The sequence below is a fragment of the Xenopus laevis genome, chromosome 5L (genome assembly GCF_017654675.1).
Source record: "Xenopus laevis strain J_2021 chromosome 5L, Xenopus_laevis_v10.1, whole genome shotgun sequence".
Classification (NCBI taxonomy): Eukaryota; Metazoa; Chordata; class Amphibia; order Anura; family Pipidae; genus Xenopus; species Xenopus laevis.
In genome coordinates, this window is record NC_054379.1 from 117,400,322 (window position 1) to 117,426,453 (window position 26,132).

Consider the following 26,132-nt stretch of genomic DNA (forward strand, 5'->3'; position numbering starts at 1 on the left):
ATGGATAATAACAATACTCACATCCCAGGCTCTTAGGATACTGTAAATCACTCTTCAGGTGAGTCAAACACTTACGGAGATACAGTGCAACTCCAGCCTCTTTGGATGCTCAGATGGGAATCTCCTGCTGGTTGCTCCTCCAGTCTGCAGTGCTTTCACACTCTCTGTTTCTCCTGACACATTATCTGGCTTCCTTGTGTGAGCCTGATCCAAACAACTGCTTTTGGTTGCCAGGCTTTCCTGATTCCTTCTCCTGCTGGCCACTCTGGTTGCTAGGCAACAGCTTATAGTAGGCAGGACAGGCTCAGTGCCTGCTTCACTAAAGGGGACTGCTACAAGAGGGTGGTAAGTGCAGGAATCCAGCACTACCTTCCTACACATATAATCACCTTCTCAGTTTTAATTCCAAGCCTATACTTTGCACCTTGACTACAATTATTCAGAGTAGCTGACCCAAAATATTGAGGTTTTCACTTAAATTTGCAAATAAATGCTTTTTTGCACAAAACACAATCAGGTAACATCAGAAAGCTTTAACTTCCCTACTTATATGCCTATATTTTCATGCCTTTGGTGTAGTGCACTGCAATATCCCCTCTCCTTGAATATGTATGACTGCATCCTTTGTGTTACATGCAAAATAATCTATAAAAACACCTTTATGACCAGCAGCATACTGATACTGCACTGGGCCCCCCACAAAAATATCTTCAGGGGGGACCCGGCTCCCTGGCAGCATACCCCCCAATTGCCTTCTCTGCTTATACACTTGCATTTCTGTCCCCTGTGGATAGTTTGCAGCGGGCTCACAGATTAAGAGATTGTAAAGTGGTTATAGAGGAAGTTGACCACGTGGTTGAGGCCCCCTGTCCCCTGGGCCCTCAGACCACTGCAGGGTCTGCTTCCTCTTGATGTGAAATGTTCATTACCACCATCATATCTCAGCATCACACATGTTGATTTTGCTATTCAAGGTGATCTTTCACAAGGGCTATATTGAATCCACAAGACTTGGGTGAATTAAAGATACTTTTATTAAACCCTGTACTTCTGTAAAAGGGTGAAATCTAAGAACTACCAAAGTTCATCATTTGTATCTATTCCTGTTAAGTCAATGTAGGAGTTGAAAGATTGTTCTAAAATTCCCTAAAACTTCAAATGATTTCTGGGATTCTTAATAACACCTAATCCAAAAACATTTTCACAATTCAAGATTATATGGGGACAATGATGGCCAAGTGTTTAATTTCTTCATATTCCAACGTGAGCACCTCTGGTACCTGCAGGTTCCACACTGCTTAGATAGAAGGTATTCATTGGTAGATAGTGGAAAAATGACAGAACATTGATCAACACATTGGCTCTTTAATGAGCAAAATCATATCTTTTAGCATTGTATAATATCATTTAGCGAGATTATCTTTATTTTCACTCAGTGACCAGTAATCTAGCCAAGAAGTACAAAGTAATTTCCATTAAGTAATATACAATTTCCTTGTGTAATAATCTTCCATTCTTGAAAAAGAGTAATTGAAAAGAAAAGTTTCTGTTACTGCAGTTAGTTTGTCAGAGAAATGTATTTGCATTATTTTACAAACTATCAAAATTACAGTATTCTGAAAAAGTAATTAAAAAAAGAAAAAAGGAAAAAAAAAAGTAGGGGAAAACACATAAACTGCTGTCCAAGAGAAATATATTACAGGCAAGAGTGAAAGTATTTTATATGATGTGCTTACATCCAACTCTCTCTCTTTCCATATAAATGTACATCTGATACATATACAAACACACTGTAAAGACCGCCATAAATAATCTTGCTGAAATACAAGAAGGGGATAAAAATATAATTTTCCTGTGTTTTTATAACATTTTTGAGACATTAAAGGCATGGATTTTTTTTGAAACCTCTTTTAGTTGGCGCAGTTAATTATTTTGTATCCTTTGTATCTACATATACATATTGTGAATTATAATGAGGTAACATCTGCTTAACAGTAATATTACCTTGATACAGGAATTGAAAAATGTGGTTTTTTTTTATATACCTTGCATAATTTTACACGTGGTATGGAAAGAAAATCTTTCAAAACCCTAATAGTATTATTGGTAATAATGTTAATTTCTTTGTTTCCTCTGGATAGAGGGTGATTATCTCATATAATAATGGTATTATATTTCAACAATACTAAATAAACTGCAATTCAGATAACATTTAAAAATCTTAATAAAAAAGTATGCTCTTAATTAGAATCTAATACATTTTAAAACTAATCATCATTTGGGACTCACAAGAAGAAGTGCTTTTCACAATTGCTAACACTGCATATGTACCTTGTTTCTTTTACATCTTAACATTGGATACTGTGAAATATTACCGGTATTTTATTACTCCCCCAGCCATTTAAAACCATAAAGTTTGCCAATTGATTGATTCATATTTTATAAAACTTTAATGGGATGAGAACAATTTTAGTTGTGGCTTAATCAGCAGCACAGCCACCAAGCATACAATTTATCATGCACTTCGTGCTAAAACTATCCACTTTTCTTTATTTCCACAATTTATAGTGACAGCACTTAAGTGATAGTGGTGTACCTGCCAGGAGATAATCCCTATTTTATTAGCAGGTTATAAAATGGGGCCCCCATTAAGGCCTCAAAAGCATTGGTGCTTTGTGTACTTTTATTATCTACTCAATTAAACTGTTCCAAATAAAACCCAGTGAAAACTATCTAACATTCCATGAGTGAGTCTCTTGTGCATATAAATACAGTACATATAAAGTCTTTGTCCTCTCATTTTATAGCACATGCCAAACATCAATTTGTAACTTAAATTTTGAAAGAAAAAAAATTACAAAAAAATTAACAAGAATGGAAAAAATACTATCGCTTAGAGCAATTACTTCAATTGCTGCTTTGTCCATTTTCATATTTACATTTTTTTTCAAAATTTGAAATGTCTTTTTTTATACGTATATTCGTTATGTAGTTTGTACTCCTTCTGAGTTAAATAACAAGAGTCCCAAAAGCCATGTACTTCCCTTTAAGGTTGTCTACATTAAGACATCAAAAAATAAAGTTCTTCATCTAGTTTGGCTATACTCTGGTTGTAGAATGTGAATGTGGATGTGGGTGTGGATGGGGATGGGGTAGAGTGTTATTCTGTCCAGCAGTAAAAGTATTGAAGGCGTGTATGGGTTGAATCCCAGGTATAGTGTTAGGAATCATTGTTATAGTATTGGGTGTCATTAAAGGGATATCATCTGGAGATCTTCTCATTGCAAGTGTGTAATCAGGAGGGCAGGCATTTCTCAGAACAACCTCATGTGTATGTATAGATTCACATTCATGATCTAAGTCTGTGTGCTTCATTTGTAATGACATTATTTCCTCTTCTTGTGCATGAGCTATATCATTTGCTGTAGTGCGTTGGGGGCTGCACCTCCGATGAACATCATGTCTCCTTTTATCCTTCTTGTAATATAATGCTGCAAAAGCCAGGATGTTAAGGAAAAGCAGAGATGCTCCAACTGCAATCGTAACACTGAGCTCAGTAGAATAGTCTCTTTCCAATGAAATTGAACTCGGCTTTTGTTTAAAATTATCTTCACTGGTGGTAGGAAAGGCTGATGTTACTGGCACGGTGTTGCTCCCTGTAGGCCTAGATGTTATATCAGTAGAAGGTCCTTTAGTTGTGGTCAGGTCATTCATAACATGAAGGCGTGGTACAAGCTCTAACCAAAGGTTCACTTTGGTTGCCCTATAGTGCTCTTTGACTCTAGGTTTTAAGCCAATGTGAAGATAAAGCTGATCTTTTTGTGAATATCTAGTCCATGCAACTTCTTCAAATCTGTTGGGTTTTGTATGTATGAATTTTGTATCCTGTGGAACAGGCTGGTTTGGATCGCTGCAAAAGAAAACAAAATATTGTTTAACAATATGAGAAGAAACAAAAAAAAAGAAACATTAATATCAGTCAGACATCTATTTTCTTAAAAAGCAGAAGAAGTAATGGTGGCTGTGGTGGCTGTTCTCAAATAGTTTTTGTTTGCCTCTAAATTTATTCTTGCACGCATACATCTAGATTTATCAAACTGCAAATCTGTTTGTGTTATTCATGGGCTCTTTGTCTATGTTAAGGTTATCGTTAAAGATAAACTATAGGCTTGCAAAAAATTAGACTATAAATACTGCATGTGCCTACGGATTGCTTTTAAAGGGATATGCTGCAACCCTAAACTATAGGTGGAGTAATATTTTATGTATTTAAAAATAACACAAAAATAGAACACCAGTAAACCTACTGACCATCAAACTACTCAGAAAGCATGTTGCAGCTTGAGAGCAGAAAAACAGAGTCACTCGGTTTTTCTGAATTCAATTACTTAAGCTTGCTGGGGACTTGCTGGAGTGTTTTTTTTCCCACAAGTGGATTTTCACAAAAGTAAAAGGCTTTCCAGGTTTTAGGGGGCAAGCATTTTGTTTATGTGAATGGGAGGTGGGAGGGGGAGGTCAAGTGCCTGGGGGCTGGATGTCACATTGCCAATATCTCATTCCAATGGTGAAGGCAGGTCTTGAAATATATATTCAGTGCCAAAATTCATAGCTTAGAACAGTAAGTTTCATTGCAACTGCCGTAGGACATTCACATCTAGAATCCACCTGGGTGCCACTGGATTGAGGGGTGTCAGCTAGTACCTTACTTCCTAACAACTGGGATAAAGATTTAAATGTACCATATTAAAAAGGTGCTACTAAATGAAGCTGAAAGGAAAACAATATAGTATGCTGCAACATTTTATTGATTTAACTGATTATTTTAAATTGCTATGTAACTTGTTGGCAATATATACATTGTGATGGTTAGTATGTTTATAATAGTAGCAGTTATAGTAGTAGTATAGTAGTAGTGCAGCAAAATGGCATGCACAAAGAATGGGCTTGGAAGATTTAGTTTAGGTAAAATGTCAGTTTTTTTAACATGGGACAACTTTTAAAGCAGATACTTTTTTAATTAATCAGAAGACTGTTATGAACAGTGACATGACATTCTACTTCATGGGATAGCTGTGCTCAGTACTAAGCAACATCGCCAATCTCAATCCTTGCTCCCTGGTGCAAATTGCATGCTGGGAAAGTGTATTCAAGCAATTATTTCTGTACTGGTACAAATTGTTCCAGGGTGAAAAAATAATACAGTACTACTTTGTGAAGTGTCGGGGATGTTATATTGAATGGTAGCTATTGTAACTGTGTTCAGTAAATTTTACTGGCATGATAAATATGTACCAGCATTTTTAAAGAACTTTCATCCTGATGAAAGGGAAAATAAACTTTTCCTTTCCATTGCTTAATCAAAGCATGAGATGGTACAGGGAAAAGTTGGTTTGAACTGGCTATTAGGTGATGGGTCTCTTTGTGATGCCTCAAATCTAAATAACAGAATTTTGCATACTATTAAGCAATTTGAAACACAATAAGGGGTATGTTGTTAAGTATAATGCTAGCTCAAAAGCAAAGAACAGAAACATATCATAAATGTAATATATTTCTTTTGGAAAAAGTTGTAAATGGACATTACAGGGATCAGTATTCAGTATAATTTCCAATATTACAAAACCTATTATTAATGTCTTTGAAGATGGTCTAGATGTGTCCACATTTACAGATGGCACAAATGTTTTAATTGTGGAATAACTTTGAAAGACTTTGTTATAGTGGAAGAGTAGGAAGAGAATGACCTAATTAAATTCTGCGTGGATAAATTAAGGGCTTTTTGAAAAGAAAAAAAAACAGCAGCACTGGAAACAAGATGATAACTAGTTATATTTTTGCTATTCCTAGACACCCAAACATATTTTTACAATTCTAAAAATTAGGAAATGCGTAGTGATCAATAAAAATATAAGGTAAAGGCAAAGAAGATTCTCACCCACTGAGTTTTTGATGCACTGCTAGGGCAATATCAAATCCCTGCTACTGACCCATTTAGCCCTTATCAGAGCATGTCAGTGTAGAACAAGGGTGCTTTTTTAGCAAGAAATTATCTCAGATTAGCACCATCAGTTTAAATTACTGAATTGCAATTTTTTGGGGGGGGGGGGGGGTTCAGCAATATATTTCCTTTTTGCAGCAGCTCTGCTAGAGTTTTGTTTTATTTTTAAATCAAATGAAAGTTGAATTGGATAAGCATCAAAATGCCAGCCAATTTATATATCTTTTTTCTACCTCATTTTATTACTGTTTAGGAGAAAACGTATTTCTTATTATCCTATTAACTCAACTATTGCATTAACATTTACCTTACTTTAAAACGAAAACACAAAGTGAACTAAGGTAACTAACAACTGTCAGAGTGGAAAACACAAATCAATAACACAAATAATATTATTGCTTACCCAGTTTTGGCAAAGTTTGTCCAGTATGTCATCACTACAGCACTAAGCATGACATCATTTTTAGAGAAGTTACATGGAAATAATTCCGTAGGGCCTATCATAGGAATTCCAAACACATAAGGAATTTCATCCCCATGGGATGCATCTGCCCAAGCAGGCACTTGGTCTGTTTGGCAATGATGATAAAAGGCATAAAAGTATGTGGGTGAACCAAAGTTTGAATGTAGATCTGCAGTTGCCACAGCTGGTGCGACCCATTGATGGTCCGTAAACAAAGCCAACAATGTTTTCCTTCTTGTTTCCGGATTATTCCGATCTGCCCAATCTGTGTACATAAACTTTATTGTTTCCCTCAGTATATCTTTCCCTTCTGTATATCCATACAAATTATCCACAAAATTAGAAACAGCAAAGTCAAAATCGCTGCTGGAAACACCATCTTCATGATCCACGGTACTTTCTACAAATTTAAGGCCTTCTCCCTGGTTTACTCCCATCATTATATCATAGTTGAGGAATTCACCTTGTTCCATCAATACCTGTGGGTCATCAGGTATAACATCTCCATCAATAACTGGTCCAAATGCTATATGATACCGCACTGGTTGTATATCTTGGTCTACAAGTTCTCTGTAAGGCTTCTTCTGTAGACATTCCACAAGTTCCACTGTGTCCGTCATGTTGCACCCAACTTTTGTGGCCAGAATCCGCGCATATTTGGCAGGCTGGAAGCTAACTGCCCAACTAGAAAGGGCTGTTCCACTTTGTGCAATTGCCCTTTGAAAAAGACCTGTTAAAAAAAAACAGTAAATGTATATAAGCCAAGACACAAAACAGTATACACAAAGAAAATGTGATCATTAAAGACTTGGACAAATAACAAGAATTATGATATATTATTATTATGCTAGGGGCAGATTTGTAAAGGATATTCCTTTCTCAATACTTGTTTTAGATAACTCACATTGTCCCACTGTGTCCATTTAAATATACAGTTTATTATCATTCCTATCCCCTGTGAAATTAATATTTAAAAAAACATATTTTTCATACTTTGTACTCTATCCTCCACACTTTAGCTGAGCCTTTAATTCAAAAATCTTGCAGAAGCTGCATAATTTGCGCAAAAAGTCAAATGACAATTTGTAATATTATTATTTATTTCTTCAAAATCACAAAAGCCTTGTCATTTATTTAAGATCTAGCTAAAGAAACTACAAAAGAAAAAAACAATGAACGGTCCTAAAAAATATGAATACATCTAAAAAATTGAGTTTTTTCAGATAATTACTAGCAAAAAACCCTCAAAAAGTCTGAAAGGCTAAAAAAAAAGTCCAATAGGATCCATTAGGTTTAGTGCAGATGCCAATGACTGGTGAGTTTTTTGTGATTTTTACACTTTATAATTCTTGAATACTTAGGGGAAGATTTACTAAGCTCGAGTGAATAATGAGGAAAAAAAAATATTCAAATTTCGAAGTAATTTTTTGGGTACTTCGACCATCAAATTGGTCGAATTCGATCAAATCGAATGATTCAAACGATTCGAACTAAAAATCGTTTGACTATTCAACCATTCGATAATCGAAGTACTATCTCTTTAAAAAAAACTTCGACTTCATACTTCGCCACTTTAAACCTACCGAAGTGCAATGTTAGCCTATGGGGACCTTCCAGAGCACTTTTCTATGTTTTTTTTTTTTGATCGAATAAAAATCATTCGATCGATCGCTTAAAATAGTTTGAATCGTTCGATTTTTATTTGATTGTTCGATTGAAGCTTTTGCGTTAAAATCCTTCAAATTTGATATTCGAATTCGAAGGATTTTACTTCGAGGGTCGAATTAGAGGGTTTTTTAACCCTTGAGATTCGACCCTTGATAAATCTGCCCCTAAATGGGTTATTTATCAAAAGTCAAATGTTAGAGTTTTTTATATCTCCAATGAACTCACAACTCAAATGGTATCCTATTTAAGAGAAAACTTGAACGGAAAAAAGTTGATTCTCAAGTTCTGAAACCCTAAAACTCTGGTTAATTTGGTAAAACTAAAATTATTCTAATTTTCAGGCAAAACCCTCTGAATTAAAATTTGAATATCATGCAGGCTATTAACGTCTTCAAATGGTTCAAGGAACCTCTGCCACTGACTCCTACATGACCTCGGCCTCTGGTGTATTTTCGGATTTGAGCTATTTCCATGGTCGGGTATAATAAATCTAAAAAAAAACTCAAAAAATTTTTTTACCAGAAAAGGGGCACATTTACTAAGGATTGAAGTGAATTCAAAGTGAATTTTCAAATTCAAAAACGTTGAATTTCGAAGTAATTTTTGGGTACTTCGACCATCAAATAGGCCAAATTCAACTTTGATTCGAATTGAAAAACTTAGACTTCGAAAATCAAAGTACTGTCTCTTTAAAAAACGTAGACTTCAACACTTCGCCACCTTAAACCTGCCGAATTGCTATGTTAGCCTAGGGGGACCTCCTAGAACCGATAGCTAACATTTGGCTAAGTTTTTAGAAGTCAAAGTTTTTTTTGAATTCGATGGAAGTAAAATCATTTGATCGATCGATTAAATCGCTTGAATTGAAAAATTTAATCGATCGATCAAACGATTTTACTTCCATCAAATATGGGCATATTCGGTAAAAAAACCCCGTTGACTTCGAATATTGAACTACTGCAATTCGATGGTCGAATTTTGATGTTTTTTCACTTCAAAATATGACCCTTAGTAAATGTGCCCCTAAAACTCAAATTTAGTGGCAAACACCCCTTAAAACACGAATAGATATATAGAAATCTGAATTTTAGTAAATAGGTCCTTACATTTTGTACACAGCTTTTAAGCTACAAGTATGGGTGTAATTTATTCAAATGATTCTCTTCAATTATTTTTGTTTATTATTTGCCAATATATGTTACAAAAACATTTTAAATAGGGAAGAAATAATGTCAAAAATACTAATATTTGTTTGTAATAACAAACAAAAAAACTAAATTTACCAATATTTTTACCATGCAGAAAGGAAAAATATGAGAGAGAAAGAAATGTATACAATATCGGGAAACAGTCACAAACGTTAGTGGCATGCAAACATCAGAAAACTATTAAAACTATTAATACCTTTGGTTGAATTGCTCCAGCGGTTACCTTCTGAATAATGGGACAGAGTCAAAAGATTAACACAAGATGCACCAGCACCTGATCCAAAAACTGTTATTCTTAATGGGTCACCTCCAAAGAAGCCAATATTTTCACTAGTCCATCGTAAGGCTTGAATAAGGTCTAAGAGACCATAATTTCCTTTTGCAGCTTGATCACCAGTGCTCAGAAAACCTACACACAGCACAAAAAACAGATTTACATACATACATAAAAATATGTTCCTCAAAAAGTTTCATTCTAGATAAACACAAAATAATGTTAACAATGTGAGAAACAGATACTATATAAGTGCATACTGGCACTCCAGTTTTTACTGTAATAAAATGGTGTTCATCGTGTTACTTTAGACTCTGAGAGTGATATTTGCAGAATTTTTTTTTCCAAGATTATAAAAGTCACAGGTAAATATAGCAACATAATATTCATAACACTAGCAAGAATAACGAAGATTTATGATCATGATTTATAAACATTCAAATTTGACTTTTGACAAACGCTTTTACTTTTTAACAAAAAAAATGGCATCCAAAAAAAAAATCATACAATTTTTTTTTTGAAATTCAAGCGTGTATTCAAGATTTTTGAGTCTCAAGTTGATTCAAATTAGAAAAAAACGCAAAAAAATAATTATTTTTAAATTTATTTTATTTTTAAAAAAAATTGGTCTCCCCTTGCAAAAAAGTAATTTACTATCATAGAAAAGAAGAAAAATATATGCATAATAGTAAACCAAATGCATTACTAAAAACTGCTACTGCTGATAAGTATATTTATAGGAAGTTATTTATTTGACTTCACTAACCATCTCTGTATGTCCACAGACCTTTTTACTTTTAATTTTTTTACAATTGCTAATAAATTGTTTAGTTTACAGAAAATTAATCTATTTATTAATTGATTCAAAGTCGAAAGTTGAATTTGGCTAAGTTGTCTTTTTTTTTTTAACCGGGTGCTCAATAAAATAAATGTGGAAATAGCTATTTATATGGAACAATAATTCTTTCCACACCTAATGACAAGTGGTTGCAAAGACTACATTTATGACTGTGATTATTGTATCAAGGAGAAGCAGAATGCATGGATGCTTTGACCATTTGTGCTGAGCTCTAACCCTTGAAGCATATCAAATAGCAACAATTCATGGTCATCCTCATCACAAGGTACAAGAACTCATTTCATACATTTGTTATTTGAGCACATAAAGACAGAACTACCTTCTAATATTTTCTCACTCACAAACAGGCTGTGTCCTCAGGTCAAGAATGAAGTAATCAGCACAATGTGCTATGCAGAGGAACTGACAGTAAATCTAGCAGCCTCATATCTAATAGACTTTTATGGCATTACTCTTTTCTTGCTCATCTTTAACCTTTATATTCACCTTTGTTTTCCATGATAATTAGAACCTGAAAAGGCATTTCATTATTGTTTATTTATAATAACATTTTAGTGACATACCAAGTGAATAAAATACATTTCCTGGGAATGTATTTGAATTACCATGTCTCACACTGTACAGAAGAAAAAAAACGTCTTCGGTGATACAGTGTACTGTGTACTAGCGTGATATAATATTCAGTTTGATATTATTGTCCTCTATTAAACCTATTGTGTAGATAAATATATATATATATATATAATACACAAAAGCCATGAATATCCTGTAAATTATATCCTTATAAACGGTTAGTAGTGATGTCATCAGTTATAAACGGTGAGTTCTGATGTCATTTCTGCCACATGACTCACTGAAATTTGTGTATTATAATAAATAAAGTACCCCCAGTTGCAAAATATGAGGATATTAGAAGTTACCTCGGAGTTCCGTGACCTGTATAAAAACACTCGGCCTTCGGCCTCGTGTTTTTATATGGTCATGAAACTCCTCTGTAACTTATAATATCCTTATATTTTACAAGAGGGGGTACTTTATTCACTATATATATATATATATATATATATATATATATATATATACACACACACACACACACATGTATATATTGAATAATTTACTCCCTGTGGTAAAATATAAGTATATTATATAAGGATATTATAAGTCACCAAGGAGTTCCATGACCATATAAATAGGTCATGGAACTCCAAGGTGACTTATAATATCCTGATATTTTACAATATGGGGTACTTGTGTATTTATTATAGTACACATGTTTTATTGAGTTGTGTGAAAGAAATTACATCACTGAGCAGTGCACCAATAACAACTGATTACATCAATAAGCTTCATTTGTAAGGATATAATTTACAGGATAATAATATATATATATATATATATATATATATATTCACAGTTTCTGCGCATATATATATATATATATATATATATATATATATATATATATATATATATATATATATATATATATATATATACAGTCCAAAAGTCCTTAACGCACACCGTGATACATATCTAACTGAGTCGATACCTGGGTGCTATCTTTACTGGCAAAATTATCCCAATAGCTCCTTGGTCTTGATAATGGTTTTAGGAGCAGACCGAAACGTTGGCCGATTTTTTTAATGTAAATCAAAAAATATGGAATTTTAACTTTTTGTATACAAACCCTGGTGTGCATCTTTTTCTTTGCTATATACATATATACAGAGCTTATTGATGTCATCAGTTATAATTAACGATGTAATATAATGGGATAAATATATATATATATATATATATATATATATATATATATATATATATATATATATATATCCCATTATATATGACAAATGTGACAAATGTGGCTGGTTAAAAAATCTACAAACCTTTTCTTGTGAACAGGTATAATTAAAATGTAAAGCGAGTAATCACTTATGAGAAATTGTGTCAGTATTTCTCTCTCTTGAAAGTGTAATCTTTTAAATAAATAGTCCCAGGATAAAAAATCCCCTTGAAATTCACTGTTTTCTTATCTTTTAATACAAGAGATTAATCGCCCATGCAGCTATGTGTTCAGATCTTAATGTACTGCTCAACACTGCATTTTTTTTGTCTAAACCTTTGGCTAAAAGCAATATAATTATATTATCAAATGTGTGTGTTTGTGTGTTTGACATGACATGCTGAAATGCAGGTACTTAGTTTTTAACTGTAATGCATTGTTATTAATTTTAAAATAAGAAAGAGGCACTATAATACAAGACTTGCATTCTTTACCAGTTCTAATAAACCAGTGGAACTAATCAGAATTTTGCTTTTAAACAAGTGGCCAGTAAATATTACCTGCTGATTGGTTGCTATGGGGTACAAGAACTTGTGCAATCTTAATGACTTTTATTGCATTGGCCAAATAATATCACTGCATAAAAATATATAGTGAATAAAGTACCCCCTCTTGTAAAATATAAGGATATTATAAGTTACCGAGGAGTTTCATGACCATATAAAAACAGGAGGCCGAAGGCCGAGTGTTTTTATATAGGTCATGGAACTCCGAGGTGTTAGTGAATAAAGTAACCCCTCTTGTAAAATATAAGGATATTATAAGTTACCGAGGAGTTTCATGACCATATAAAGACACGAGGCCGAAGGCCGAGTGTTTTTATATAGGTCATGGAACTCTGAGGTAACTTCTAATATCCTCATATTTTGCAACTGGGGGTACTTTATTTATTATAATACACACATTTTAGTTAGTCATGTGACAGAAATGACATCAGAACTCACCGTTTATAACTGATGACATCAGAACTCACCGTTTATAAGGATATAATTTACAAGATATTCATGGCTTTTGTGTATTATATAGTAAATAAAGTACCACTTATTGTAAAATATAAGGATATTATAAATCACAAAGGAGTTCCATGTTCATACAGGTCATAGAACTCTGAGGTGACATAATATCCTCATATTTTTCAACAGGGGGTACTTTATTTATTATAATATACAAGTTTCGGTGAATCATGTGACAGACCACTAAACACCAATTAAATCTGATGACAAAACTAAGCACCATTTATAAAAATATAATTTACAGGATATCCATGGCTTTCACGGATATTCAAAGCATAAGATCAGCTGGCTTTCTAATAAAAAGAAACTGTTGTTTTCTAATTGTCCTAATTGTACATTATGTCGGTTTATGGCCCCTGTGTTTCTTACATGCCCAAATATTTGACATCAGGTCTCATATTACATGTACTACGACGCATGTAATATATCTTATTATGTGCCCATGTGGCCTGTCTTACATGGACAAGACAGATCAAACTTTACGACTTATTTTGGATGCACATCTATCCACTATAAGCACTTCATTTAAGGACAACAGAATGTTGAAACCAGTGGCAAAACATTTTTTAAAAACTGGACATCACTTATCCACTTTTAAATATATTGGTATTGACCATATACCCCCACCAACGAGAGGGGTGATACAGCCGAAATGTTATTGAAAGAGAGTGTTTTTGGATTAAGAAACTAAACACATTGACACCATATGGTCTTAATGAACAGTTGTCCCTTACATGCTTCTTATATCAGAGATAATGCAATCTATATTTTATGCAATATATGCCATGTTCAACAGCTATCTTTCAATATGAATTAGTTACAATATGGTAACATCTTTTAATTAAATAACAATTTGTTAACTATTTTTTTAAATGTAAAGGATACTGTATGTTGTATACTGTATGAGTCTTTGTAGCAATGTTGGGATTCTTTACCTTGATATTTGGGTGTGTTTGGGGAGGTGGTTTTGTTGTCCATTTCTGATGGGGGCGTGTGTTTGACTATAAATTGCATTTTAAAGTTTATGGTTGGATCTTGAAAACGGTCTTAGACCAGGCCCGAAATGTGGATCCATTTGCCATGTTTTAAATTTTTGTGAATAAAGAAGTGACTTTTTAAATTTGGTGTGCGCTGCTTACAACCAAGAGAATCTGGATATATATATACTGTATCTGATTTCCCCTGTTTATCTGGTAAAGACGTTATAATTAACTTGTAAAGGAAAGATAAAGCCAGATGGTTGCATAAAACAAATAAACAGAAATCAAAATAATATCAATGGATAAAAAATAATTTTATTAAATATCTAGAACATATAATTGCTATAGAAACATTTTCTTCTATCAATACCAAAATGCAGCCATCAGGGAAGGAATTTGCTAAAATACCCAGAGCTGCACTGTTGGTTGGAACCTCCGACTAAAGAGCCAGGATGTGGCTTGAAACGTAACTGTATCTTTTGGTCGTAGCCAAGTTACAATAAAGGCTTTTTTACTTATAAAAACAGTGCTGTCCATTTTCAAAACTCTGCTGTGCCTAGTGGATTGTGGCCACTACCGGAACGTGCACCGGATAATTTGAAGGAGTGTGTGCTGACTCAAATACTTCGATGAACCTCCCACTACTTTGACAGATTGACATTTTATCTGTGTGTGCAAAATTAGTATTCCTCTTAATTAGCACTTTATTCTGTGGCTAAACATTTGTCATTACACATGGGATCATTCAATGCTATTTAATTCAAGTACGTGAATCATGAGTGATATTGTTTTAAAGAGGATGCTATTAAACTTGTTTTATTGTGTATTTATAGTTACTACAACTTCTACTTTTAAGAGAAATTAAGTCACTTATATTTCTTTGCTTTATACAAAAAAATAAATTGATATATTTACACCACCAGCGGTCTAATTGTAGCATACAGTAGCTAATGGATATAGAACTTTAGATCATATTTTATAGTATGCCAAAAAACGTTTTTTTTGCAGGCTTGTATTAAAATGTTACATTCAGTGAGAATACCCTCTTTATGAGAGAGCCCTCAAAAACCTTTAAGTCTGTTTTTATTACACCCATGTTACAGTAGTAGTTACACCCATGGACTTATATTTAGATACACAGAAGCCAACATTGACAGACACCATCCTTGTTGGCTGCTGAAAGGGTATGTCTCTGAAAATCCGCACTGGAAGACATGTTAGGCCATCTGTAGTCCACAGCAGCAAAATAATCTGTTAGAGCATACAGGGCACATAAGGCAGCATTCATCTGGAAATTCTATATTAATTAATGCAATGTGTTTTGGCTACACATGCCCCATTTCAAGCAAAAAGTAAAAATGACTTTTATAAGATTTATAAGGAGTCCCAGTCACATGTGCTTAGTTGCTTACCCCACCCCTATTCCATTTGCTTGGTCCAATTGTTCCCAACCAAAAAAATATGTCTGAAACCATGGAACTGCACTTTAAATGCTTAACATACTGTCATATTGAAGGCTTGGACTGTCAATCTGACTGGTGGGCCGCTCTGTCTAATGTTAAAGGGGTTCTGTCATGATTTTTATGGATTTTAGCTGTAATATTGGTGTGGAGGCCATCTCAGTGCATTGTGCCTGATCCTAAGCTTCGAGAAGGAGCCAGAACCTCAGGATGGTACTGCGTTGAGACAGCTATTATTTCTTCCATTTCATTGTATTATACCACAACATGAGTTGTTTGCAGTGCTTCCTAGCAGGAATAGCACCCAAGCATGAAAACATCAGGGGGTTTTCTGTTTTCGTGCTATTCTCATGTCTATGCATTTTACATTTTAGCAAAACCTTCAGCACAGGTGTCAGGTATCTGCTACCTGGTTAGATGCCATTGTTCTGTTGATAGGCTGCTGATGGGCTGCTGGAGAGGGAGGGAAAGGGGGTGATATTACTCCAACTAGCAGTAAAGACTGCCTGAAGTTTATCAGAGCACAAGTCACATGACCTGAGGGCTATTTGGAAACTGACAATATGTTTAGCCCCATGCCAAATTTCAAAATTAAATATATATAAAAAAAAAATCAGTTTGCTCTTTTAAAAAACTAATTTCAGTGCAGAATTCTGGCAGTAATCACACCTGACCATAACCCGGTGCACTCCCCTCTATACTGTGTATACCTGAGCCCACTATCACAGAAGGTAGCAGGGTCTGCGTGAGAGTATGGCACCCACAGAGGCAGTGCGGCAGTAGAAGGCCGAAACTGCCCGAGGCCAGAATATATCATGAGGAAGTCAGCCCAACCCACCTGACTCAGACAGTTTCCCCTATTTTTATATGTGGGCTGCTTTTTATTCCCAATTAGGCCCTGGTACGCAGTACCTATAAAGCACAATATGCATGAACCAGCCTTAACATGTTGTTAAGTTGAAAGGTGATTTTATTAATTAAAAAAGATAATACAGAAGGGTCAGTGTAAGGTATCAGAAGATATACAAACCCTATACCAGGCCAGTGATTGAAGGCAGACGGTAAACAAACAAGTCCATAACATAGGCTGAGGTCTGGCCTGGTGGCAAACAGGGAGAGTCCAACAAACAGGTCGAGGTCTGGGCAGACTGAAGACAAGGAGGAATCCAAAGAATAGGCAGAGGTCAAACCAGGAGATCCACACAAAGCAAGGCAGGGAACTGGACAAGGGCTAGCAACAAGACAGGCTCAGGAACTCAGGAACAGGCAGGGAGGGACCAGGCAAGGATTCAAACAGCAAACTTGCAAGATCAGGCTTGGGAGCATAATGATCACTCAACATGAGTTGTAAGAAACAGGCTTACATAGAAGCCTAATTGTAAATTGCCTACACATAATTAACTGGGGAGGCAGACGAGGTAGAATAGCAGGGAGACACAACTCATGTACCTTGGGAAGACAGATCAGCACTAATTCTGACAGTACCCATTGCTAATTTTATTGCTATGACCTCATTATATGGAAAGCAAAACTCAAAGATAAGGCTATTTCTAACAATATATTATCACACCCCAAGGCTCAAGGTGTTTATTGCAGGTAGTGTTCAGCACAGAGTTCAGAGTATGATTCGGGGTGATTCCTGACAGCACTGCAGGTAGAACATGAGAATATGAATACCTGTAACGTAGCAATGTTTATATGGTGAGAAGTGGTCTGTAAGGATTATACTGCTAAGTAGTGGGGTAAGAATGTCATGCAATAACAACACCCTTTCCCTCAACCAGAGACTTGGCACAAAAAATTAATTAATTAATTTCAGCGGGCGTGTACAATTAACTAAAACTCAAATTCTTCTACAGGTATTTTTATTCTTTTAAAACAAAGACAACCTAACTCTCATCCACAACTCACTAACTCATTTATCAATAACTCTTCTTGAAAAAAGTGTAAAAACTTTGCAACAAATTTGTGTGCCAATTTGAATTGTACGATTGACGCACCTAAAACTCGACTTGTTGCATTGAAAACTTGACTTTACTGGATTATCGGACAAAAACCATGACTTTGTTGGATTATCCAGCACTGATCACAATGCCAAATATTGGCTACAGGGCCATCTGCCATTGACTTCTACATGACCTTGACAGGTTTGAGATGGAGTATTTTTGGATTTTTAGCAGAGTTGAGGAACAATAAATCTTTAAAAATTCTATTTTTCCCTATAAAAATTCCCCTTGAAAAACTGGACAGAAAAATTAAAGGTTTAATAACTGAGCCCCTAAATGTCTTCTTGCATGTATCTGTATATTCTCTGGGCTATTCTCCTGAAACAAGCCACTTGAATGTCATATTCTGAAAGCCTCTAAAAGACAACATGCTGAATGCTTAAAGGTCAAAATTTTATGGAAATTAAAAAAGAAGACACAGGCTTTCTACATTTTTAGTGAGCCTTAAATTCCTAGTTACTATGTAAAGACATTTGTGTAAGTTGTACAAGCAATAGTCTCTATTCAATAGAAAAGAAAAGGATTTTCATCACATACAAGTTAGCTGAGGCTGGAATCATTTCAGCTACATCTGAGGTAATTTCACATTGGTGCACTTCAATTAAGGAATAATAAAGCAGCAAAGTAATTTATACTCATAGATTAGATGTCGTCTGTGAAAAATTACTGATTAACTCCAACTCTCTGGCGTATTGCAAAGCTACTTAATGGTGGTCTCAATTCCCACCAACCATAATATCCATTTATAAACATTGCAGACTTTTGTTTCCAGAATTTATATCTTAATATAACAAACTTTAATATATATGTGGGTTTATTGTACTCAGTTATTCACAATGAAGTATGCAACAAGTTAAACCATTAAACACAGTAAATATTTCATTGCAGCAAACATTTCTCCCACTAGGTACACAGTGTCCTTTTTAATCTAAAGGTAGATGAATATTACTTTGATTTATAATTTTCAATTTCCCATTTTTTCCTATATTGAAGTCCAGTTTTGACATTTATGGCCACTTTTCCTCCTAGAGACAGTTTGCCAACCATGGCCTTATGCTCCCTCAGAAATATCAGCCCAAGCACACTTGGCAATCTCCAAATTAAAAATCAACAATATGCTTGGCCCAGTCCTTGGTGATCTTTCTATAAAATGGGCCAACTACTGTATTTTTTAGGTTTTTGCAATGACATACAAAAGCATCACAGGATGTATTTTGGCAATACAAATATATATATACATATACATATATAATGTCCAACTACTGTATTTTATCAGTAGGAACTGAAATATATATAATTCTTCAATTCTATTTTATAATTAAGGCATCTAGACTGTGCCCACAATATTCATTAGCTGTAAAGTAAGAAGTAATAAAGGGAAACCAAAAAATATTTAACTTTTGAAACCCTTTCAACTAGACCAGTAAAAAATATATGAACAATAGGAAGTCATTACATATAGTCACAAAAAGAGCAAATGCTTTGCAAAAGAAGGGGAGATAACCCTGACCCATTGTGTGCCAAAACAGGGCACTTAAATATATTTAATATGTAAATATGTTTGTTTGAGAACACTAATCTACATATTGCACTGGTGCTCCTGTAAAGATAACTGCAAGGGGGATGGGAGTAGACTTGGAGTACATAGCTGGATTGTACAGAGTTCCACATGTACAGCACAGAGGGCTGTTTTTTAAGCTTGAACTAAGGGCCAGGTTTATCAAAATGCAAGATTACAGTTTTCCACAGAAAAACTCTTATGGGGTCATTTTTAAAAAGCTTGAAGATTTATTTAGGGGCCCATTTACTAAGGGTCGAAGTGAATTTTTGAATTGAAAAACTTCAAATTTCGACATAATTTTTTGAATCGAATAGGCCAAAATTTGATTTGAATTGAAAAAACTTCGACTTCGAAATCGAAGTACTGTCTCTTTAAAAAACTTTGACTTCGACACTTCAACACTTCGCCACCTTTGAGAAGTCAAAGTATTTTTTTGTAAAATCGTTCGAATCGTTCGATTCAAACAATTTAATCAATCAATTGAACGATGTTTACTTCGATCAAAGTAAAATACTTCGTCTATCGAAGTATCAAATTCGATGGTCGAATTTCGAAGTTTTTAACTTCCAAATTCGACCCTTGGTAAATGTGCCCCTAAGTGTCACAACCACGAAAACCACTACTACAAAACTTTGCCAGGTTAAAGTTGTCAATGTCCTATAGAAGTCAATGGGCTGATCTTTTTGGAACACTCTAAGGGGCAAATTCACTAAGATTCGAAGTTGCGCCAGGCGTAACTTCGCCGCACTTCGCCAGGCGTAGTTTTGCCAGCGCTCCGCAAATTCACTAAAATCCGAAGTTGCGCTCAGGGGTAGCGTAAGGTTGCGAAGTTGCGCTAGCGTTGATTCGCTAGGCGAAGCGAAGTTACGCTAGCGATGGTTAATTTACATACGGCGCCAAATTCAAATTTCAATGGAGGAAAACGTACAATCACTACAAATGCCTGGGAAACCTTCAAAACATCAAATAAATTTATTTTTTTGCCCTACACATGTGCCCACTGTATAGTTAAGTTGCCATGAGTTAGGAAATGTAGGGGGGCAGGAGGGGAGCCCCAAAAAATGTTTTGCTCTTTTTCAGCCTATCACCCATAATATAGAAAATATGAACTTTTTTTGAAGCAATCCCTATCTACTCTATTGCGCTTCGCCTGGTCTGAGGTGGCGAAGGAAGTCTAGCGTAAAAGGTAGCGTTCAGAACAATGCGCGCGTTAGTGAATTTTTGTAGTAACGTCCGTTGAGCAAATTCGCCAGGTGTAAGGGTGCGAAGTAACACTAGCGAATTGATGCCAGCGTTCGTTAGTGAATTTGCGAAGTAACGAAAATGACCAACGCTAGCGAATTGACACTAGCGTTAGGCGCTTCGGCGCATAGTGAATTTGCCCCTAAATCATTTCAAACTTTTAGAGGTTGTCATATTTTTTTTTGCTAGAAATTGTCAGAAACATTTAAATTTTTAGAGGTTTCGAGGTATTCATAATTTTTAGCTCAGAGTTCAATGTAATTTTTTATTTTACTTTTCTAATTCAGACTTTAAACTTAATCTCATGACATTCATAGTTTTCAGGGGTTATTTACTAAACTCTGAATACAAAAATCCCGAAAAATGTGTGATTTTTTTCAGAATCAGAAATTCCGGCATCTCAGACCTGTCAAGGTTGCATATAAATTAATGGGAGAAATCCCAATGATTTTTTTTGATGTACGCTGGTTTTCGTGCAATACCCCAAAGTTTTCAGAGCAAAAAAGCATAAGAAATATGAGTTTTCAGGTGAAAAATCTGAAAAAAACCCCGTAAAAATCAGATTTTTTTCCTGCAAATCAAATTTTCGGGAAAATGTAATAAATATTAATAAAAACCAGAGGGAATTTGATTAGAGTTTGTAGCAGAAAATCTTGAGATAAAATTGGACTTTGATAAATAACCCCCTTAGAATTTGAAAGTTTAGTCATGGTTTCAGAAACCACTAAAACCACAAAAATTAGACAATTGACAAATAGTCTCAAACACTTTCTATTCATTCGTATGGGATTTTAAGTAGCGTATCAATGGGTGAGAGTTAAAGTTCACTATTTGATAAATAAATTTAAAAAATCCCACACTGTAGGAATAAATAGAAATTGAGCGAATATTTTTTTAACTTACAGCCCTTGGAGTAAGGGTGAACAATACTTGGAACAATGCCATCAGTATACCGTTCAATACAATGGATGGCTTATTTAAATACTGATTTGCATGCTGAAGATATTAATTTTCATATTTGCTTGTGCTGAAAATTGAGTTATTCCAAATGACAAAGAAAAGCGAAGACTTGGCAAATGATATTCATAATAAAGAGAGGGAGCATATTTTCAACCTCCCTTGTTTCATTTTTATATTATAGTGTATTAATAAAATGAGAGGAGAAAAACATTTGCCTAACATTTGTTTTCTTGCCTCCAGCATTTTTGCTTATGTATTACAACAGGATTCTTACAGTGTTTGATGGCTGTATATCATTAAGTTGTACTTGCTCTGTGCAGCGCATCATGATTACCAAAAGTCAGATAAATTAAGCTTTCATTCGTATCCAGATTACTTTTTTATGAAGTTTGTAATGATAACAATTTTGCATGTTCTGCAATTATAGCTTCAGAAACCATTTGAAAAAGAAAGAACATAAGGTATGAACATCCTTGAATTGCCAATATGTAATCAGTTTCAAAATTCACAGAAAATAAATAAATAAAATATCCTTTAATTGTGGTGACTGGAAAGCACTGCATGACAATGTGTTTATGCCATTAAAGCAGCATATTCATTTTATTACCTGTTTTTTTTTTCATATTGACAATATATTTTTTTTCATATGATTTTTATTTGAGGAACGGCAAAAAGTTTTTGAAGTGTCACTACTTCTTGTGCATTCTGTGGGCCTAATTTAGAAAGTGCAGTGTAGGTTGCACTTTCCATTAGCCACCATATTTATTTGCATGTTTTGTACCCTGTCTTGTACTTTGCACAACTACATGGGCCTTTGTACCACACCAACTTATACAGCCCCATTGCCAGTCTTTGGCAATGTTGTTTTTATGAGGCACAGGCTGGGGGTGACATATAAATTATGCTCTGCATCTGGCACAAAGTATTTAGACTAGTAATGCCCCAGATGCAAGTGCTGAAAATGTAAACACTAAGGGGGTTATTTATCAAAGTCCGAATATATCTCAATATTTTCTGAAAAGAACTCAGACCAAATCTGCACTGTTTTTTTTTTGGCCTTATTTATTAACAAACTTTCCCAAAAATGTTGTTTGCGGGAAAAAAATCATGAAAAATATGAATCATACAAATTTTTCTGATTTTCCACTGAAAACTCCAGTTTTTTGTATTTTTGCCCAGAAAACGCTGAAATCTTCAAATTATTGCACAAAACCCAGCGGAGATAAAAAAATCTTTGGATCTCTCCTATTGACTTATATGCAACTTTGGCAGGTCTGAGATGCCAGATTTTCGGATTCGGACTATTGCAGACCTCAGGGTATAATAAATTTCAAAAAGTTTGTGTTTTTTTCCCACTAAAAATTTGGATTTTATACTAAAAAAACACACATTTTTCTGTTTTTTGGCATTCATAAATAAACCCCTAATGGTAAATTTTGAACCCCTTAGTGCTCTAGCACTTGCATCTGGAGCATTGATAAATGATAAAAAAACAGTTTATAGGTTTCATTTTAGGCACCAATGGTATGTTTAATCCATGTACTTTTTTCTTAATCCCTTAGATTACTTTACAGCAAGCTTGTTATTAGAAAAAAATTGAAAAAAACATTGACTTGGTAGCTTTTAGATGGCGAACTAGGGGGTCGAAGTTTTTTTTAAAGAGACAGTACTTCGACTATCGAATGGTCGAATAGTCAAACGATTTTTACTTTGAATCCTTCGATTCGAAGTTGTAGTCGAAGTAGCCCATTCGATGGTCGAAGTAGCCCAAAAAAACCTTCGAAATTCGAAGTTTTTTACCTTCGAATCCTTCACTCGAAGTTAGTGAATCGGCCCCTAAGTCTTCATGATAATGTAGTATTTAATCATTATAAATTTGTGCTCTTAAATACATACTGATACTTGGTCCTTAGGATGGTTAATTGATTTGCCAACATTGGTGCATTTTTTCAGCAACAACAGCCCAGCAATACAAGTCTTGCTTTCCAAAGGTTCCTTTCATATAGAATAAAGCACATGCTCAGTGAAGTGTCTGGTTGTGTTTTTAAACTTCTCTAGGTAGAAATATACAGAGGTTCTAATGAAACAATGGGGCTCCTTTATAAAAACTGGGTAAATTTGCACCTGGGCAGAAACCCATAGCAATCAGTGATTAACTATTTTCCATCCAGCTGCAGGTTGAGCAGTAATCTTTAGTGTTATATCAACCCCACATTCAAGAGGAATGTACCAATGCACAATGTACCAATCACTTTCTGACAGTTCAGTGCAGTCACACAGATTATACAAGGCTAATTGTAGAACTACTGTGTTGCAATTACATTAGGGTCATGTTGACAATGATGTTCCAAGAAAATGTACAATGGGTCTTTGTATTTTTTATGGGTTTTTAAACTATTTAATTATTTTAGCAGTTCCACAGTTTGGAATGTCAGTAGCTTTGTGGTTGCTGGGATCTAATTTATCCTTACAACCAGGCAATGAACGGATTAGAAAGTTATCAAAAGTATCAATAACGAAAAAATTGGAAGCGACTAAACCAATTGAAAAGAGGCAAAAGTAAGAGTAAGTAAAAGTAAGTACAGAAACAAATTACATTTAACTTTAACCTTAAATTACCTATTTAAACAGGAAGCAAAGCCAGCCTACCAGGTTTGTACAATATATTTTCCGCATTTTCCAAAGTCTTTTATTTTTTATGTCTGAACATGAAGGCAGCAAGAGGTGTTATAAGAGGTGAGACCATGTACATCTGTGTTTTAATATTTCCGAAGTGTACAACTGTTGCTATCAAACCATGATTATGCATTTTTTTTAATTTCGAAAGGTACCCAGCCCAGACAGACGTTTTTCAACAGTATAAAAAGGATACAACTTTACAGAACAGATTAACAGTTGCAGAAATAATAGAATGGCACTTGCTCAGGCAATGGCATTAGCACTTAAACTTTACAGGTAATGCTAAATAAAACAGCTTTCAAACAGAAAGCTAATCCTTTGAAAATTAAATACCCACAAACCAAATGTAATAATTTATAAATTAAATGCAATTCAAATATCACTCAGCTCATTGCTTTGGTAAATATTTAGTTTTGGAGACATACACGAATGCTGTACACACAGCCTTGGGCTGCCAGTCGATAATGAGACATGAAGTAGAACACAAACACACTGTGATTTCAGCAACATTAAAAGGCATAACTGGCAAGTCAGTAAGTGGTCAGTTGTGCTAACTAAACAGAGAATAATACGATCTAAAAACATGGAAAAAATTGCTGAAATAATTAATTACAATAATTAATCTGGATCACTAAATTAAGTCTACTAACAACATTAAAAAACTCAAAACAATAGATTGTTTTAACACCAATATGGATTCCTGTAGCTTATTTAGGATCAAGTACAAAGTACTGTTTTTTTTATTTAAGAGAAAAAAAATCATTATTAGTAATTATTTGTTTAAACTGGGCTCTGTGGCGTATGGTCTTTACATATTTCTGAGCTTTCTGGATAATGAGTTTTCAGATAACAGATCCCATTTATAAAATATAAGATCTTTAAGAAGGCAAAAGATCCTATTCTACCCCCATTTTTCTGAGCTTTCTGGATCATAGGTTTTCAGATAATGGATCCCATCTATAAAATATAAGATCTTTAAAATGGCAATAGATACTAATTTATGGCCATTTTATCGAACTTGCCTTTTAGTGCATGTTGGTGTTAGGCTCTTTTTATCTCCTTGCATCTCTACTATAACAGTCAAACAACTGTGACGAATGTTTACAACCATCAAATTTTGCCTGGGTGCAGATCAAAAGTGCAGGAGCACAATTAGGACTGGAACCCACATAATTCCCAGCTTAGTGAAAAATACAGCAACCATTTATTTTGAATACTACCCAGTCTCTGCAATATCAAGAGAGTGTATAATTCATGCCTGGCATTGGCAAAAGCATTTGTAAAAACTTCCAACATATCTCAAGGGTGTGAATAGAGAATAAAATTCTTACCAAAGATAAGCAACCCATACTAAGAGAAAGACAATTTTAGGACAGTAAAATGAAGTTTGGAGACACAGTGGAGTTTTCTGCTGGTATGTGGTACAAACACCATAGAAAGTGAACTCTAAAAACTCTTAATTTCAAGCACATTATAACAGGGAAATAACACCTCTCCTTATTGGAAGTAGAGCAATCAGAGCCCCATTCTATACTTCCTCCTCTAGTCAGAGGTAAATCAACATCAGTCTCGTAATTCACTTATTCCTCAAACAAAATATTCTCCTTCTGAGCAATCTATTTCTGACCTTCATTCATTCTTTTAGAAAAATGTCAAAGTTGTAGTCTTAAGGACAAATACAAAAAGGCATAAAGAAAAGCTTTTGCTTGATATTTTAGGTGATAGAATGAATTACTGAGAACATTGTGACATTTTGTTCATATGAACATCATGCATTTATTTTTCGCAACTTAGATGTACAAAAGTGGATAAATGCACTTGTTATGATACACATTTCATTATCTAAAATACTACTATTATATTCGATTGTATCATTCCACAGCAATGTTTGGCTGACATGCTACAGGAGAGT

General features: G+C 34.5%; 1 protein-coding gene across 5 annotated transcripts in view; it reads right to left on the reverse strand.

The window, feature by feature from the left end:
- Positions 1-1,349: 1,349 nt before the first annotated feature.
- The window catches only part of LOC108716206 (neuroligin-1-like), a 410,755-nt gene continuing 385,972 nt past the window's right edge, over positions 1,350-26,132 (reverse strand). For all 5 annotated transcript variants that reach the window (XM_041563330.1, XM_041563328.1, XM_041563329.1 and 2 more), the window contains 3 exons: positions 9,534-9,746; positions 6,402-7,191; positions 1,350-3,910 (listed from right to left, as the gene is read on the reverse strand). In XM_041563330.1, the coding sequence (XP_041419264.1) occupies positions 3,100-3,910; positions 6,402-7,191; positions 9,534-9,746 (1,814 nt within the window). In that variant the 3' untranslated portion in view covers positions 1,350-3,099. The remainder of the gene's footprint in view (positions 3,911-6,401; positions 7,192-9,533; positions 9,747-26,132) is intronic.